The 16,088-nt window shown below is 51.8% G+C and overlaps 1 protein-coding gene across 1 annotated transcript in view; it reads right to left on the bottom strand.

Annotated features, from left to right (window-relative positions):
* Positions 1-252: 252 nt before the first annotated feature.
* The window catches only part of VDR (vitamin D receptor), a 43,421-nt gene continuing 27,585 nt past the window's right edge, over positions 253-16,088 (bottom strand). The window contains exons 4-9 of the mRNA XM_059402979.1: positions 14,847-15,031; positions 14,488-14,608; positions 11,489-11,660; positions 4,902-5,053; positions 4,575-4,691; positions 253-3,281 (exon numbers count right to left, since the gene is read on the bottom strand). Of these exons, the coding sequence (XP_059258962.1) occupies positions 3,022-3,281; positions 4,575-4,691; positions 4,902-5,053; positions 11,489-11,660; positions 14,488-14,608; positions 14,847-15,031 (1,007 nt within the window). The 3' untranslated portion in view covers positions 253-3,021. The remainder of the gene's footprint in view (positions 3,282-4,574; positions 4,692-4,901; positions 5,054-11,488; positions 11,661-14,487; positions 14,609-14,846; positions 15,032-16,088) is intronic.

Below are 16,088 nucleotides of genomic sequence, written 5' to 3' on the forward strand. Positions count from 1 at the left end.
GGTTTTAACCATTTTAGACTTCTAAATGTCCAGCCTCATTCTCTCATTCTAAAAGAGAATAGATAATATTTTTTCCCACTTCAGTCCTGTGAAACCTCACTTTTACTCCTGTCTTTTCCTCCCCCACTCCCAGACATCCCTTCGGTGGTGAGCTGGTGTTCTGGGCCCCACGGATGAGGAGCTGGTAGTTTCCAGGGTTCCAGTCTGGTACCTTAGAGGAGGCAGGGCCAGAGGGAGAACTGGGAAGGTAGAAACATTACAAAGACAAATGCATTTTATTGATAAGGCAACAGCATTATACAGAGCTGAGGCAGAGACCCCATTGGGCCACATTGGAAGGGGGGTCTGATTCACATTGAGACACAGGCTGAGGTGTCCCTCCCCCTCCTGATGGGTCAGCAGGGTGACAACTCAGGGAAGGAACACAGGGGTCCAGGATCTAGATTTGCTGTCGAAAATCCAGACCCTCTTCTAGAGGACTAGGGCCATCTTTGGGGGAGGGGGCGAAATGGGGTCTGAGCTCAAGTGTGGAGTAGCCAATAGACCACTGGGCGGGGAGTCCCCAGACCAGGCCCATCCCTGGAACCCTCTTTCCTTCCTTCCTTTTATTTATTTATTTTTAAAAAGATTTTATTTATTTATTTATTTGACAGACAGAGATCACAAGTAGGCAGAGAGGCAGGCAGAAATGGCGGGGGAAGCAGCCTCCCCGCTGAGCAGAGAGCCCAATCTTGGGGCTCGATCCCAGGACCCCGAGATCATGACCTGAGCCAAAGGCAAAGGCTTAACCCACTGAGCCAGGTGTCCCCCTGGAGCTCTTTCTAAGTAGGTGTCTGAGCTTGGGGACCATACCCTCCTCCAAGAGTCAGGTTTTCTTTAGCAAGGGAGGTGAACTAGTGCGGCGATTTTTCAGCCTTTTTGCCCACCGACTAGCATGTCAGACCAATGTCTTCTGCAGCCAAAATCCAACAAGGGCCTCTACCTCATTTGTGAAATAACAGCGAGGATAATCACAACAGCTGATGTATAGAATTTGTTTACAATGGAAGTTTCCCCCCCATAAATCTCTCTTCATCCGTCGTAGGAAAGGACTCCCTGCTACATTGGAATGTGGTGCAAGATGGAATCTGATTCTGAAAACAACTCCTGGCTAATAAATATTGGCCTCGGCCACATTGGAGGCCCTGGGCCATGAGAAACGTGGCTGTCAGAGGTTTCCCCACCAGAAGGAGCCCGGGCCCGGTGGACACAGACAGTGCTCCCCATGGAAGTCTCCCTGCTCCCCGGGGGCTTTCTGGGAGCAGTGCAGGAGCGTAGAGGCTGACAGGAAGTCCTCCCCAGAGAGGCACCGGATGTAGCCGCATTCCCCACACTCAAGCAACAATCTGAGGGACCCGCTCCGACTCCTGAGGGGGCCCCTCCGCAGCAGTCCCACACACCTACATCTCACTCACCCAGGGACCCCACCCCAGAGGAAACAGAGTGAGTGTTCCCACCTCCCTGGTTGGGCCAGCTATAGAAGGGAAAATAAATGGAGTTTCAAGGTCAGTGGCCCCCATCCCTTCTGGATTCGGGGTGCTGGAGTGAGAATACGAAGGGCAACCCTACATGACCCCACCCTAGATGCTCCCTTGGCTTAGCCATCCGAGGCCAGACTGCTCTCCCACCACCCACAGTGAGGTGTTGGAGCACTAGCTCCCGGTCTCAGGGGGACGGCAGTCTCGGAACTACACCTAGATGGGCCCCCTGGGAGGGCATGGGGGGCCTGTGGGGGTCTGAGGTTTTTCTCTTCCATCCCTCCTTGCCAAGTGGAAAAGAGCTGGCACCACGGGTAAGCAGAGTGGCACTACTTCTTCAGACAGCGGCGGAGTTGGGAGAATATGCCCATCTCAGGATCACCCTCGACCATCCTAGGGTGAGGCCCCACCAGCACCCATGGCCACTGGTTCTCCTTCCTGAACAGGAGGTAAGAGACTGGCAGGGGGAGGATGAAGATGCTGTTGGGCATTTCTTTGCAACCTGGGGGCAACTCACTCTTGCCATGTAGATCATTGGAAGGAGAGCTCTGGTCTCCACCAACCTCTTAGATCCAGGGCAAGGAGCCATGGGCTTGGAGACAGGGACAGCCGTGGCCACCATCTACCACTCTTCTGTAAGGCTGGGTTTGCCTGTCCCTCAATTCCTGGGCCCTGCTCTCGCCCCTCCTTGGGCTTCTCAGCGGGTGGGGTCTGGGCTAGTGGTCCCTGCCATGTGGAGAAGGCCCACCAGGAGCAACTTCTGGGAAGAATGTTACCATAGCAACGGGATGAAGTGGGCACTGACGTGTTAGGGGAGGGCTCTTTGGCCAGCAGAGGCGGGTGAGGGGGGAGTTGTGACCTTTGTCACCTTGTTTTTGGCCATCCTTGGCAGTGAGTATCCTAGACAGGCCAGGGCTGAGAAGCAAGGGGGAGAAGGCTCCATCATGGCACACTGCCCTGGGACAAAACAGCGCAGATGGGCAGCAGGACGGGACAGGGTTGGAGGGTGGGAGAGGGTTTGTGTCTAGTTATTCATCGTGGGGGAGGCAGGGGGAAGGAGATCCCCACTTGGCTCTAGACATTCAGGCCTGGAGTCGGGGGAGGTACAGGTAACTCTGTCCCTGAGGAATGGGTGTGTTTCTCCTGCCTCACTGTTCCCCTCAGCATCCGCCAGCAGCGATTTTGGATCCGTAGGGCCATTCCTGGGCAAAGCCCCACCCTTAACATCTGTCCCCGCTCCCCTACTTGAGTTGCTTTATCAAACAAACAGCAACTCCTCACTGAGGTCTCACGGGACTGGGGGCAGCCTGCAGCTGGCAGGAAAGGGAGCCCTGGTGTTAGGTCGGACAGGAGACAGGCTGGGTTGGGTGGCAGGGGAAGTGGGAGAGGAGGGGCTGAACTCCGGAGGGAGTAGGAAGGTGTGCCGGGCAGTAGCACGCCCCAGGCCAGGGCACAAGGCCCCAGAGGAGCAGCCCCACCCAGGAGCCCCAGCAGGCTACCCTAGTCAGGAGATCTCATTGCCAAACACCTCCAGCACGAGGGGCGTGAGCTTCATGCTGCACTCGGGCTGGAAGGACAGGCAGCGGTACTGCTTGGAGTGCTCCTCATTGAGGCTACGCAGGTCGGCCAGCTTCTGGATCATCTTGGCATAGAGCAGGTGGCTGCCCGGAGGCGGGTGGCGGCAGCGGATGTAGGTCTGCAGTGTGTTGGACAGGCGGTCCTGGATGGCCTCCACCAGGGCAGCATCCTGCACCCCGGGACGGTCTGTGAGCACAGGGAGGCGGGAGGAGAGGGCACAGGAGCTCTGAGCCAGGTCCCTTTGTAATCCATCTCCCTAGGACCTCTACCCCCAGACACTCAACCTCAACATCCTCTCAGGTCATCCCCTGTATGGCTGCTGACCTGGGACACCACAGTCCCCCTTAAAGCCTCTCAACCATTTCCCCTTGCATTTTGGGGGGCATGGGGGGCCTGTGGGGGTCCCAGGTCACATCAGGCCCTGTCTCCAGCTCAACTCTTTCCCTCCATCTCTAGGCTCCATGTTTCCAGCAGTTAATCTGATGTGCCGTGCCCTCTGGCCTCCAGGCTTCACATTGGTCTTCCCTCTGTCTGGAATTTAGCTGACCCTTCAGGCAATAGCTTCCAAGATCTTCCTCAAAAGGACCATTCCCCATCACCCCTACCTCCATTCCCCAGACTGCATCAAGTTCTCTCCTCTATTATACCCTGCTGTAGTATCAGACATGTGTTTAGTTTTCAAACTTTCATCACATGAGAATGAGTCATTAAAGAGTAATTGTTTAATGTCTCCTCCTATGCTTCATGGAAGAGAAGTCTGTGTCCTGTTTGCGGCTGAATCTCAATGCCCAGCACAGTGCCTGATACCTCGCAGGTGCTCAGTAAATCATGGCTGAGTGCAGGAAAGAAGGAATGAGTGAGTGCTGGCTGGGCAGGGGATGGGGAGCCCATGTTCCTTCCATGGGTCCCCAGCCCATCCCTGATCAGAGGCCATTTGCTGGTTCCCTCATCATAGGTGGAGACAGCGCTATTCCCCTTAGGCCTCTTCACCAGTACGACAATCATCCACCAGTACCACAAAACATACCAGGACCCCAATAACCTCCCTCCTAGCCTCTCTCTCTCCCCACCCCAATAGACAGAAAAGCTCAGGGTCACAGCACAGCCTCCAAAACCCATCAGGTAAGCTTTCGAGGCAGAAGCCTATATAAGCCCCAAGTTTTTCTACCCTACCTCACAGGTGATCTCAAGTATCAACAAAGTTCAGTCCAGTTCAAATAAGAGCAGAACCTGAGTACTGGGGACATCCAGACCTGTCTAGGGCCTGACAAACCCCATTCATCTGGTTCCTCAGAGTCCCACCTCTGAAACCCCTATGGTCTCAGGACCAAAGGCAGGGAAGGACCTCTCGGCATACACATATCACATGGGCTGTGCAAACAAAGCCAAATGGGTGTCTCTTGTCTCTCCTTTTGCTTCCTCCTCCCCTTGCTGGACCCTTTCTCCCGTCCCTGAGTTCCCGACTGTGAGGCCCCATACCTGGGGAGACAATGCAGATGGCCATGAGCAGGACATGCTCCTCCTCGTGCAAGTTCAGCTTCTTCAGCCCTACCTGGAACTTGATGAGGGGCTCAATCAGCTCCAGGCTGTGTCCGGCTGTAAGAGAGATGGCCAGATGCTGCGGGTGGAACTGGGGAGCCGCCTACCCAAACCACCACGCCCCGCTTCTCACCCAGGGCCCGCTTCTCACCCTTCTCTCCCTGTTGCCCTCTCCGATGCGCCTGACCGGGGCCCGTGACCCCAGGAAGAGGGGGGGGGGACCAGAGTCTGAGAGCTGGAGAGGGAGGAGGTGGGGCCCGAAGGTACCTTTGGCCACATCGCTGATGCGGTACTTGTAGTCGGGGCTGCCACAGGTCCAGGACATGTCGTCCATGATGAAGGACTGGTTGGAGCGCAGCATGATGACCTCGATGGCACTTGACTTCAGCAGCACAATCTGGTCGTCAGAAGTGAGGTCTCTGCCGGGGAGGGCAGGGAGGAGTCAGGTTACTGGTCAAGAACTTCCGATTATGCAAATCAGCATGCTATTCCAGGCACCTGCCAGGTGACCAGCGTGTGCCCTGGGTCCTTCACTGAAGGGCTGGGGTTCTGATCGGAAGGGAAAAAAACTGTTTCCCTGAGGGAGAACATGTCAGGCTGTGATTGTGTACCACGGCTGGAAGAAAAGGAGCTCAGTTACTAAGGCAGGGATAACCCAGGGACTCACCAGTGTCCCCAGGCCTATGTGGCCAGGGCTATTAGGGGCAGGAAGAAGAGCCTGGGGACACACGTTCAGGGTTACAGAGGGAACGTGGAGGTCAGGGAGAGGTATGGCCCAGTCATCTTCAACACCTCCCATGCCTTCTTGTTCTTCCATCCTGTCCTCTGGTCCTTCCCAGAAGTAACCCTCGGCCAACTCTGTCTCCAGGACGTCTCTTGAGCCCTTGACCTCCTTCCCAGTACCATCAGGACTGTGCTGGTTAGAGCTCTGTCATCTTTCTCAGTTGCCTCTGATTAGAACTCTGGAACCAAGTCTCTCTCGGGTCTCTCCTCCACGATGCTTATAGCTGTGGCAGCAAGATATCGCCCATGCTTGGAAACCCTCACGGACTCTCAACCCCATGAGGGTCAAGCCCATACTCCATCCCTTGGCTCCAACCTGTCTTTCCAGCCCTCCTCCCTTCGCAAACTCCACCCACCTTCCATTCTAGAAACTTCACACTACTCCATGTTCAATGTCAGGCGTTCTTACGCCAGCCCCAGCCAAGAACACCTTGCTTCTTCTGCTGCACCTCATCTTCCTGACTCTGAACCTGGTGAGGTCTCCCTCGGAGCCCCCGACCCCCCCAGTTACTTTCGGTAGGATTAGAACCATTTTTTCATGGCCTGTCGCTTGCACATCTTCTGTACCCTTCCCCCTTCAGCTCTGCCCCTTACACGCTTGTCTGTGGCTCTGCGTTCAGAGCCAGTAGGCAAGCTACTTGAGGGCCGGCATTCATTCCCAACTACCTCAGCATTGCCTGCACAATGACTATAGATCCCTGAGCACAACAAGGTCAATAAATCTGTGCAAGGCCAATGACTGGTTCCACTATTCTGAGTCACGAGCTGGGCTTGCCTGAACAATGACAGGGAAAAAGCAGCACCCACGGATTAACTTGCTTCCAGTTTTCCCTCCTTTTCTCTTCCTGACTGTACATTTCCACCTGGATATTCCACTTGGAGAGGGCTGCCATCCTCTCTGGGACTGCACTTGGGTGAGAGGTGAGAAACAGGTGTTGATGGGCGAGAGTTCTGTATCCACAGGTGATGGATGATGGTTAGGATGGCGGCAAAGGGTCTGCACTGAAAACAGTCTCCAAATGCTGGAGTTGGAAGCCCCTCCCCCTTAGAGGCTACGTGACCCCTTTCCTTCAGCATTCCTTGCAGATGCAGGATCCTTCCAGGGCCAGGGTACTTGGAAGTCTCTGGAGATAGCCAGGAGGTTGTTAACTCCTAGGTTAATAGCTTCTTCTATTGAGCTATACCCACTGCGTGTAGTTCTGTCCTCTCAAGGAACACAGAACCAGACTTCTCCACTAGCCATGGGGGGGGTCTTTTAACCATTTAAAGAAAGTTACCACGCGCCCCTGTGTCTTCTCCAAGACAGTTCCAAAGACACAGTGTCTAGACATCTCACCACCTTTGTCAATTTTCTCTTGATGGTCATATACATTTTAAAAATAAAAACTAGGGGCACCTGGGTGGCTCAGTCATTAAGTGTCTGCCTTCGGCTCAGGTCATGATCCCGTGGTCCTGGGATGAAGCCCCACATCGGGCTCCCCGCTCCGCGGGAAGCCTGCTTCTCCCTCTCCTACTCCCTCTGCTTGTGTTCCCTCTCTTGCTGTGTCTCTGCCAAATAAAAATAAAAACTAATGCCTCATTTTGGTTTTAACTCATTATACAATAAAAGATGATAATTATGAAATCTTCACAAAATATAGAACAATATAAAAGCAAATAAAAATTGTTCATAACCACAATGACCATTTTGGTGTATTTCCTTCCTATCTTTTTTTAAACACATATTTCTCTCTTTCTCTTTTTTATTTATTTGTGAGAGAGAGAAGGAGAAAGAGAGCATGCACCTGTGCACACAAGTGCGTGAGTTGGGGGACAGGCAGAAGAGAATCTTCAAGCAGACCCCCTGCTGAGTGGAGACATCTTGGGGCTGGATATCAGGACCGACGAGATCATGACCTGAGCAGAAACCGACTCAGATGCCCAGACGACTGAGCCACCTAGGCGCCCCGCAAATCTCTCTTTTTAAAACATACTTGAGTTCCTGGTATTCATGTTCTGCTTCCTACGTCATGAACATTTCTTCAGCCCAGTCCATAGCGAGTTACTTAAAATTACATCTTATCAACATACTGCAAAGTTATTTAATCAGTCTCCCATCCACCTATTTTTGGATATTTTGGTTGCTTCTAACTTGCGCCATGGTAAATAATTCTGCGAGGCATTTCTTTGTATGTTTTGTTCAATGTCCCTTTCGAAATGGAAGGCCAGAAGTGAAAAAAAGCTTGCAGGAGAGATTCCAGGGGCATCTTGCCTATTGTGATCCCAGCACATGGCTTCTATGAAAGCAAACCTAGAACGACATCAGATGATAGCCAGAAACCCAGGGACTTTCTAAGTGCAAGTCACAGCCAGAAGAGGGGATGGTGGCCGATGGGGGGGAGGGGGACAGGTGGAAATGAAGGAGAAATCCTTCCTGCTAAGAGAGCTCCTTCCTGCTCACAGGAGCTAGGTCTGGCTCTGTGCCTCCTCTGGGGACCTGTGTCATATTTATAGTCCCTGATGAGTTTTCACACTCGTGGCCAGCTGCTTCTGGGCACCTGTGAGGTGCTCTGGATATGTGTGTCTGTCTATCTGGTCGTCCCCACCCCCAGGCAGAGCGGGTCCCTCCTTGCCTGCTTCCCAGGGTCCCTCCCGCAGGCCTCTCTTGATTCTTATCTCTTCACCGCAATTGTCTCAATGTCTATCTCTTCCATCAGACCCTGAGCCCTGGAGGTCAGGAACTGCTACATAGTCAACGGGAATCCTTCACAGTTTAGGGAAGAAAGCTGTTTGTTACATAGATGACCAAGTGAAGACAGGAGGGGACGTGGGAGGAGGGCCACACTATGGCCTAAGGAAAGAGCAGGTGAATAGAAACAGCGGTGGGGTCAAAGGTCTTTCGCCCAGAGGGCTGGGCTCCAGCTCATTTGGTCTGGTCCCTCTTAACACCTCTCTTGGCAGTGAAACCTGTAGGTCCTTTTTTTCTCAGGTCCAAGATGGCTCCTGGCCATTTGGATGCTGCACCTGATTTCACTTCCTCTAGGCCTGTCTTCCTTCCTTCCTTCCTCTCTTTCTTTCCTTCCTTCTCTCTTTCTTTCTTTAAGATTTTATTTATCTACTTGACAGAGAGAGAGAGAACAAGCAGGGGGAAGCTCAGAGGTAGAGGGAGAAGCAGGCTCCCAGCCGAGCAGAGAGCCCTACATGGGACTCGATTCCAAGACCCTGGAACCATGACCTGAGCAGAAGGCAGATGCTCAACTGACAGAACCATGCAGGTGCCCCAACTCCAGGGCTTTCTTTTGAAGCACTAAGGGTGGGAGATTTGTGGGGTGCAGACAGAGAGGCTGAGGGAGGGCAGGTGGGAAGCAGGAGTGGGGCCAAGGCACACAGTGTGCAGTTCACACCCAGCACGGCCTATTCAGTCCCGCCCCACTTTGGTCCCATGCCTGCACCCTCCATCACCCCCCCACCCCGTGTTCACCCACGCAGAAGTCTCATCCTGCCCTTCCCACACCCTCCACCCCTGCCTACAGGCAGCAGGATCAAAGCAACCAGGGACTCAGCCACTATTTTTCCACTTCTTGGAAAAATAGAATCCCTAAACACAGAAACCCCCAGAGCTGGAGGGCTACGGGGCTGGCCCCACCTGCCGCCCACCAGAGCCTGGTTCTGGCCTCGGTCCAGTCTGGGTGTCCCCTCTGTCTAATCACAGAGAGTATCCACATCCACGTCCTCCTGACCCCAGAGCTCTTGGCCAGGCCTGCGCCATTTTCACTAGAACACCTTCCATTCTGAGATTTCTTAAGTCATGCCGAAGACAGAGAAGGCAGCCCAAGCACGTGCAGGGTCTCTGTAACCCATCTGGGATCAGTACCTGGATGGATTCAGTGTCTGCTCCTACGTATCTCATGTCGGCCATGACTGTGCGGCCAGACTAGGGAACTGGGGACAATGAGACTGGATAGGGAATGAAGGGGCCAGACTACAACTCATCCTTGGAGACAGACACCAAGGGCTGGGTCATGCTATTTGTGTCAGAGTATATGTGGCCAGGGTAAGGGATGAGGACCAAGGGCATGGGGGAAATATGAGGGTTTGGGTTACTTACTTCAGGGCGGGGGAGGGTGTGTTGCATCAAGGTCATCTGGTTAAATGAACGGCTTTTTTAAGGACAGTGTTGCCATGTGTGCCATCCCAGTCAGTACTTAGAATCCGCAAACCCGAGCATCTGGACAGAGCTCCCCACCAGGCTAGGAAAGACGAGCCCTGCACAGATGAGGACTGCTCTCAGGAACTAGGAGAGAAGCTGGCCTGCTGGTATCCCGTCAACACCTTGAAGTGTTTTTCTCTCTGGCTGTTTACACAAAACAAATCCTTGGAGCAGACTGCGTTTGCAAACACTAGCTTGAAAAGTGTGGGAGGGAGCTGGAACTTGTGCGAAGCAGAACGTGTTGTCAGTTCCAAGGAAAGGCTCTGGAGGGTAAGTCCCAGGCCCAGCATGACACTGAGCTCACAGGTGACACTCGGTAGCTCTGTTCCTGCTGGATGCCACACAGCAGCCCTTGTTCTTTCTGCCACCAAAATGTGCAACTCAGAGGGCGTGTCCCAAAGGTGTCTCGATGCAGTAAGCAAGTTTTTTGTTTTTCTCTTCTTTCCAATTTTCACATGAATTCCCCAGGGAAGAGCACAGGAGAGCCCCGGGTATCTGAGTTGCTGAGAGGCAGAAAATCACACAGAGCTGGCTGTCTCAGGGCAGGCACCAGCTGGGAGGAACTGGACTGGGCACTCTGAATTATCGCCACCTAGCTGTCAATGCAGTCATGGAGACAGTGACCGACGCACGGCTTCCTTGTGTGGTAGAGAGATTCACCACACAATAAATAGCCCATCATGTTAGCTCCCCCTCAGAGCTGGCCCATGTCCCATAATTTGGGGCTCCCAGAATTCCAGCACTGAATCTGATCATCGGCATTTAGAAAGCACTCGGAAGTCCCTTCTGCTGGCAACCGCAGATATCGCTCCTTGAGCGGATGCCAACAGTTAGTGCCAGTGATTTCTTTCTTTCCCTTTCTCAATCACATTGTATATGTATTGTGTGGCAGTGCTTCAAATGATATAAATAATTTGTCAATATAGCTTTAACTACCTCCCAACATTCTACTAAAAGCATCTACACTTTCTTCCTTTAAGAATCCTTGACACAGGGGCGCCTGGGTGGCTCAGTGTGTTAAAGCCTCTGCCTTCGGCTCACGTCATGGTCCCAGGGTCCTGGGATCGAGCCCTGTGTCGGGCTCTCTGCTTGGCGGGGAGCCTGCTTCCTCCTCTCTCTCTCTGCCTGCCTCTCTGCCTACTTGTGATCTCTGTCTGTCAAATAAATAAATAAAATCTTAAAAAAAATTAAAAAAAGAATCCTTAACACTGCACAGCTATTTAAATATACGTATGTGAGCCATTATTACCAAAACAATAGAACAGTTGAGTGAAATTTGTATCAGTGACTCCCTAACAGAGATCTTTACTCCAGCAGCACCCCTTACATCTATCTGTTTTGGCAAGGGTCTCAGTATGGTTAGGAAAAGGCCTTTTCACAGAAATTTGGGTGAAGGAGGCCCTGGTTGTGTGTGCCAGGAAAACTGTCTCCCTGTGGGATCCCTAAATTATTTCACAAGTCGCCTTGTGCAACCCTTTCTCCTCTCTGTCACTGCATTTTGGTTTCAGATTTGGGTGTGGAGGGCTAATGGAGGTCTAATTTGAAGGCTGACATGAGGATTAGACCCAAGCCCGCTGGAGTGCACATGGCAGTGAACTTGGAATTCTGGACCTTGGCTCTGACACATACTGGCTCCAGCACTAGCAAATGATCCTGGCTAGCCACTGAACCTCTCTGGGCTTCTCTTCTGTCATCCTGAAATCTGCCAGGGACGGATGGCTCTCCAGCACTGGCCTGCTGGGTAATGCTGGATGGGCTGTACTTCCCAGAGATTCTGATGTGGGAAGACTGGGATAGGGTCTGGGTCTCCATTTTGGGAAGCAGTGGACTAGCAATCTCCAGGCCTTCTTCTAGCTCAGTCTAGGAGTCTGACTCTTCTTACCTGAACCCTGGAATCATCTTGGCAAAGCCGATGACCTTTTGGATGCTGTAACTGACCAGGTCAGCCAGATGGGGCAGCATGGAGAGCTGGGACAGGTCAAGGGTCAGAGAAGAGTCATCTGAGTCTTCTTCCCTCAGACCCAGATTGGAAAAGCTGGTTGGCTCCATCACATCTGGGGAAGGATGAGGAGAGAGAAAGAACTACTTCAGGATGCTTGTGCCAGATACCTTCCTGCTTGGCCCCGTGAGGACCTCCCCTGCCCTATCTGCAGGGCTAGCCAGAAATGCCATAGAGACCGCCTCTCTCCAAGGTCAATCTTCAGCCCAGGCTTTCCTCTAGGACTCCCCTGGCTTTTCTTTCAAGCAGAGAAAGGCAGTAAAATCAAAGATCAGAGATATTCCAAGAAATGAGATTTCCTCAAGCCATGATTTTACAGACCATGTGTGGTTTCTAATGACCTCAAATTTGGAGTCAATGAACTTATAGAAAACGAGGATTGGCCTCACTAGTGATCAAAGAACTATAGAGTAGAACATCTAGACTTTTCACCTATATACTAGAAACAAATATGTTTAAATGTGGATGCCAATGTCAAGGAATTAGGCAACCCTTGGGCCATGGGGTGCTAAAGGAAGCCTACATTTGTGCAAGTAATCTAGAAAGCTATTTGATAGTAGGGGTCAGAAGCCTATGATTATGTATATTCTTTGATCAGTAATCCCACTTCCATAAATTCATCCTAAGGGAAAAAACATCTGGAACAAGTGCAAGTATTTAGTACAAGCATACTGTTAACTTAATAAAAAACTGGGACCCAATCTAGATTAGATATGTTCTTATACATTCATAACCTAGAATACCAATCAGTTTCTAAGCATATAATACAGAGGTATACTGATGACATGAAAAACGATATAATGCACTATTAAAAGAAAAAAGCAAGTTCCTAAATTGTGTATACCATAATTTTACTTGGAAATATACATATGCATTTAAAGAAAATCGGGGTGCCTGGGTGGCTCAGTGGGTTAAAGCCTCTGCCTTTGCCTCAGATCATGATCCCAGGTCCTGGGATTGAGTACTGCATCAGGTTCTTTGCTCAGCAGGGAGCCTGCTTCCCCACCAGCCCTGCCTGCTTCTCTGCCTACTTGTGATCTCTGTCTGTCCAATAAAAATAAATAAATAAATAACTTAAAAAAAAAAAAGAAAAAAAGATGGAAAAGAGACCTATCATAGTGTTAACAGTGATTATCTTTGGGTAGTAGGTCTAAAGATCTTACATATATAAAAATATATATTTGTTTTATGTATGTGTACATATATATAATTTAGCTGATATTTTCTGAATGCCTACAATAAACATGTATTACTTTTGTTTAATATTTTTATTTTATTTTATATTTTAAAATATTTTATTTATTTGACAGACAGAGATCACAAGTAGGCAGAGAGGCAGGCAGAGAGAAGAATGCAGGCTCCCAGGCTGAGCAGAGAGCCCAATGCGGGACCCCATCCCAGGATCCTGGAATCATGACCTGAGCCGGAGGCAGAGGCTTAACCCACTGAGCCACCCAGGCACCCCAACTTTTGCTTAATATTTTTAAATTAAAAATGTTAACTAGTTTGAATCTTATTATTTAATTATTTATTTAGTAAATTAAGTAATCTCTATGCTGAACATGGGGCTTGAATTCATGACCCTGAGATCAAGAATCGCAGGCTATGTCAACTGAGCCAGCCAGCATATGCTGTACTGAACTTGACATTGGTGGGGCTGTGCACCTCATATCAATTAACCTATGAGGGTATCAAAACTATTGACTAATATGGAATTATTAAAAGCAGAGTATATAACATGAAGACTGATCCTCATCAATGGAACTAGCCCACCAAGTGAAAAGAGCAGCAAAGTAGGGAGAGGAAATCAACACGGGAAGAATCCCTCCAAGATGGGGGCTCAAAGGATCAGTAAATCTCAGCAATGTCCCTGACCACCTCCCTCTTGTCACTCCTGGGTGGGCAGATACCACGTCTGTCTCCACTGCCATTCCTATCTAGCTGACACTGAGACCCCTCCCACCTCTCTGGGACCTGGGCCCAGATCCATCAATCAGTCTGAAAGTACCATATCTGAGGGTTCTAGTTCCCCAGAGGGAAGGGGTTTTCCGACCCCTGACCTCCTGCAGGACCCACGCAGAAGGCAGCATGGTGGAGTGAGAGGCAGAGCAATGAAGGAGAGGATGGAGCAGGAGGACCAAGAAGAAGGTGGAAAAGGACCATAAGAAGGAAAGCAGGGATGAGCTTGAGATGACGGGTCATCTGGGGCTGTGGTGACCCCCGCAGAGCTTAGGGTGGGGGGAAAGTACCGCAATGGGACCCATATGCTCTCCCTTCACCTGAAATGTCACCTTCTAGGCTCTGATGGCTGCAGTTAATGACACTGTTTTATATATTTGGAAGTTGCTAAGAGAGTAGATCTTGAAAGATCTACTCAGCACAATGAAAATAAAAACCTGACTGTGTGAGATGATGGGTAGTAGCTCTAGTTGTTGTGGTAATCATTTTGCAATATATACATGTATCAAATTATTATGTTGCATACCTGAAACAAATACAATGTTCTATGTCAATTATAGCTCAATAAAACAGGAAAAAAAAAAAAAAAAACCAACAGGAACCCCCCCCATCCCCCACAAAGGCCCAGGCTCAAAATACCAGTTAAAGGAACCAGGTTACCCACAGGGAGGAGGGCAGGAGCAGAAGCTTGGTGGGGAGCGGGGACCTTATAGACAGACCCTGCCTGGCCAGAGCCCAACTTGGCCTCTTCCCCAGCATGGGCCCTTGGGCTAGTTAGCTTGCTTCTATAAACAAAGGGGAGTATTCTGAGGACACTGCGGTGCACATGCAACCCTCTCATCTATGGCCAAGGACAGGTGGGCCGTAGAAACTCTGGGCTCTCCTTCCACTGCTGGGCTCCCTGGGGGCATGCATCGACTCACCTAGAGAGGCTGTGTAGTTATCTGAGCAGGACGAAGATGAGTCCCCAGAGAGGCTGGGCGTTTGGACGGAGGAGGGCCTCGAGGAATGGCTTCCTCCACCCCCTTCCCCACGAACTGGAGGCTGGAAGGGAGAGATGGGCTCACTTTCCCCCCTTGTCCCCGATCTCTGACAGGAGGGGCTTCCTGGCAGGTCTGCGGGGGTGGGGGGGAGGCCTCCCTGATTCCAGAGCAGCACCCCCACCCCGCCCCCGTTTCTCGCTGGCCACGGCTCTCCCGTCCCCACTCCTGTGCCCCCGCCCCAGCGGTGGCTCTTCATCCCACAGCCCATCCTTCCCCAGGCAGCCCGCTCGTGGACGCACCCGGAACTGGGAGAAGTCGGCATAGGTGGGGTCGTAGGTCTTGTGGTGGGCGTCCAGCAGGATGGCAATGATCTGCTGCTGCTCCTCAGACAGCTTGGGCCGCAGACTGTCCCTCAGGGCTTCCTCCTCCTTCCGCTTCAGGATCATCTCTCGCTTCCGCTGCACCTCCTCATCTGTCAGGATGACTGTGGGGCGAGAGCCGGGCGAGGGAGGCTTTCAGGAGGGCTGGGCCTGCAGCTCCTCGGAGAAACCCTCCTCCAGCTGCTAAAGGCACAAGATCGGAGGGGTGCACGGGGTTGGGGGGCTTCCCGCCATGGGGGACTCGGGGCCTACTCCATGGACGGAAAACTGGGTTTCCTGTTGAAATGGCAGATGTGTGAGATAGGAGGAAAAAGAATCTTAGGGGTGGGAATGTTGGGCATTATTAGTGAGTCTGTGTTCTCAGAGCAAGTGATCGGACTCTGGGCAAACTGAACTCTCTGGGCTTTGGTCATCTCATTAATCAAACAAGCAGTTTGCTCCACTATTACCTCTTCTACGGCCTTTTGTGCTTCCTTCCTCCAGAAAGCCCGTGTATGTGGGGTGGCTGAGGGGTGGCTGAGTGACAACCCCGACCTGAGAACTGAATGCACGTGTAACCCAGACCAGCTGCTCATTAAATGTCACGTCCTGTCTCTTCTCCCCCACATTCACAGCCCATGATTCTGAGGCATGGGGGTTGGGGTGGGGAGTGAAGAGGATGAGAGTCACTGTGTGGCCAGTCCCAGGGTCGGAAGCTAGGAGATGCTGAGAGACCTCTCCACGGGGGCATTCCCACGCCCAAGTTTCCAGGCATGGAATTTGGGTGTCCAATGTACTCTGACCAACTTAGAAAGACTTTGCCTCTTTGGTTCCTGCAAAACAACCCCTCCTCCAGCCTGTCCAGTCTTGAAAGTTCTGCCCGGAGAAGTTTTTGAGCTCTCTAGAATTCCCAAAGAGAACACTGTGTAGCACCGTGTTCTCTCCTGCTGCAAGCCAGCGTGTCCGACGAAAGGGAGACCCCACGCCCCCTGGGGTGGAGCCCACCTCACCAGGCTAGGCAGCTGCCTTGGGGTGGCAGGGCTGTGAGCAGGGATGCCTGGCACAGGGGTGAGGCAAACAGACCTCCGGGCTGGGGCTTGCAGAGTGCTGACGGCAGGAGTGGGCACTGGGGCCCTCGGCCTGTAGCTACTTGCTGTCTGCTGGTGTTGCCAGCGCTTCTGC

Source organism: Mustela nigripes, chromosome 6, assembly GCF_022355385.1.
Source record: "Mustela nigripes isolate SB6536 chromosome 6, MUSNIG.SB6536, whole genome shotgun sequence".
In the NCBI taxonomy this organism is placed as follows: domain Eukaryota; kingdom Metazoa; phylum Chordata; class Mammalia; order Carnivora; family Mustelidae; genus Mustela; species Mustela nigripes.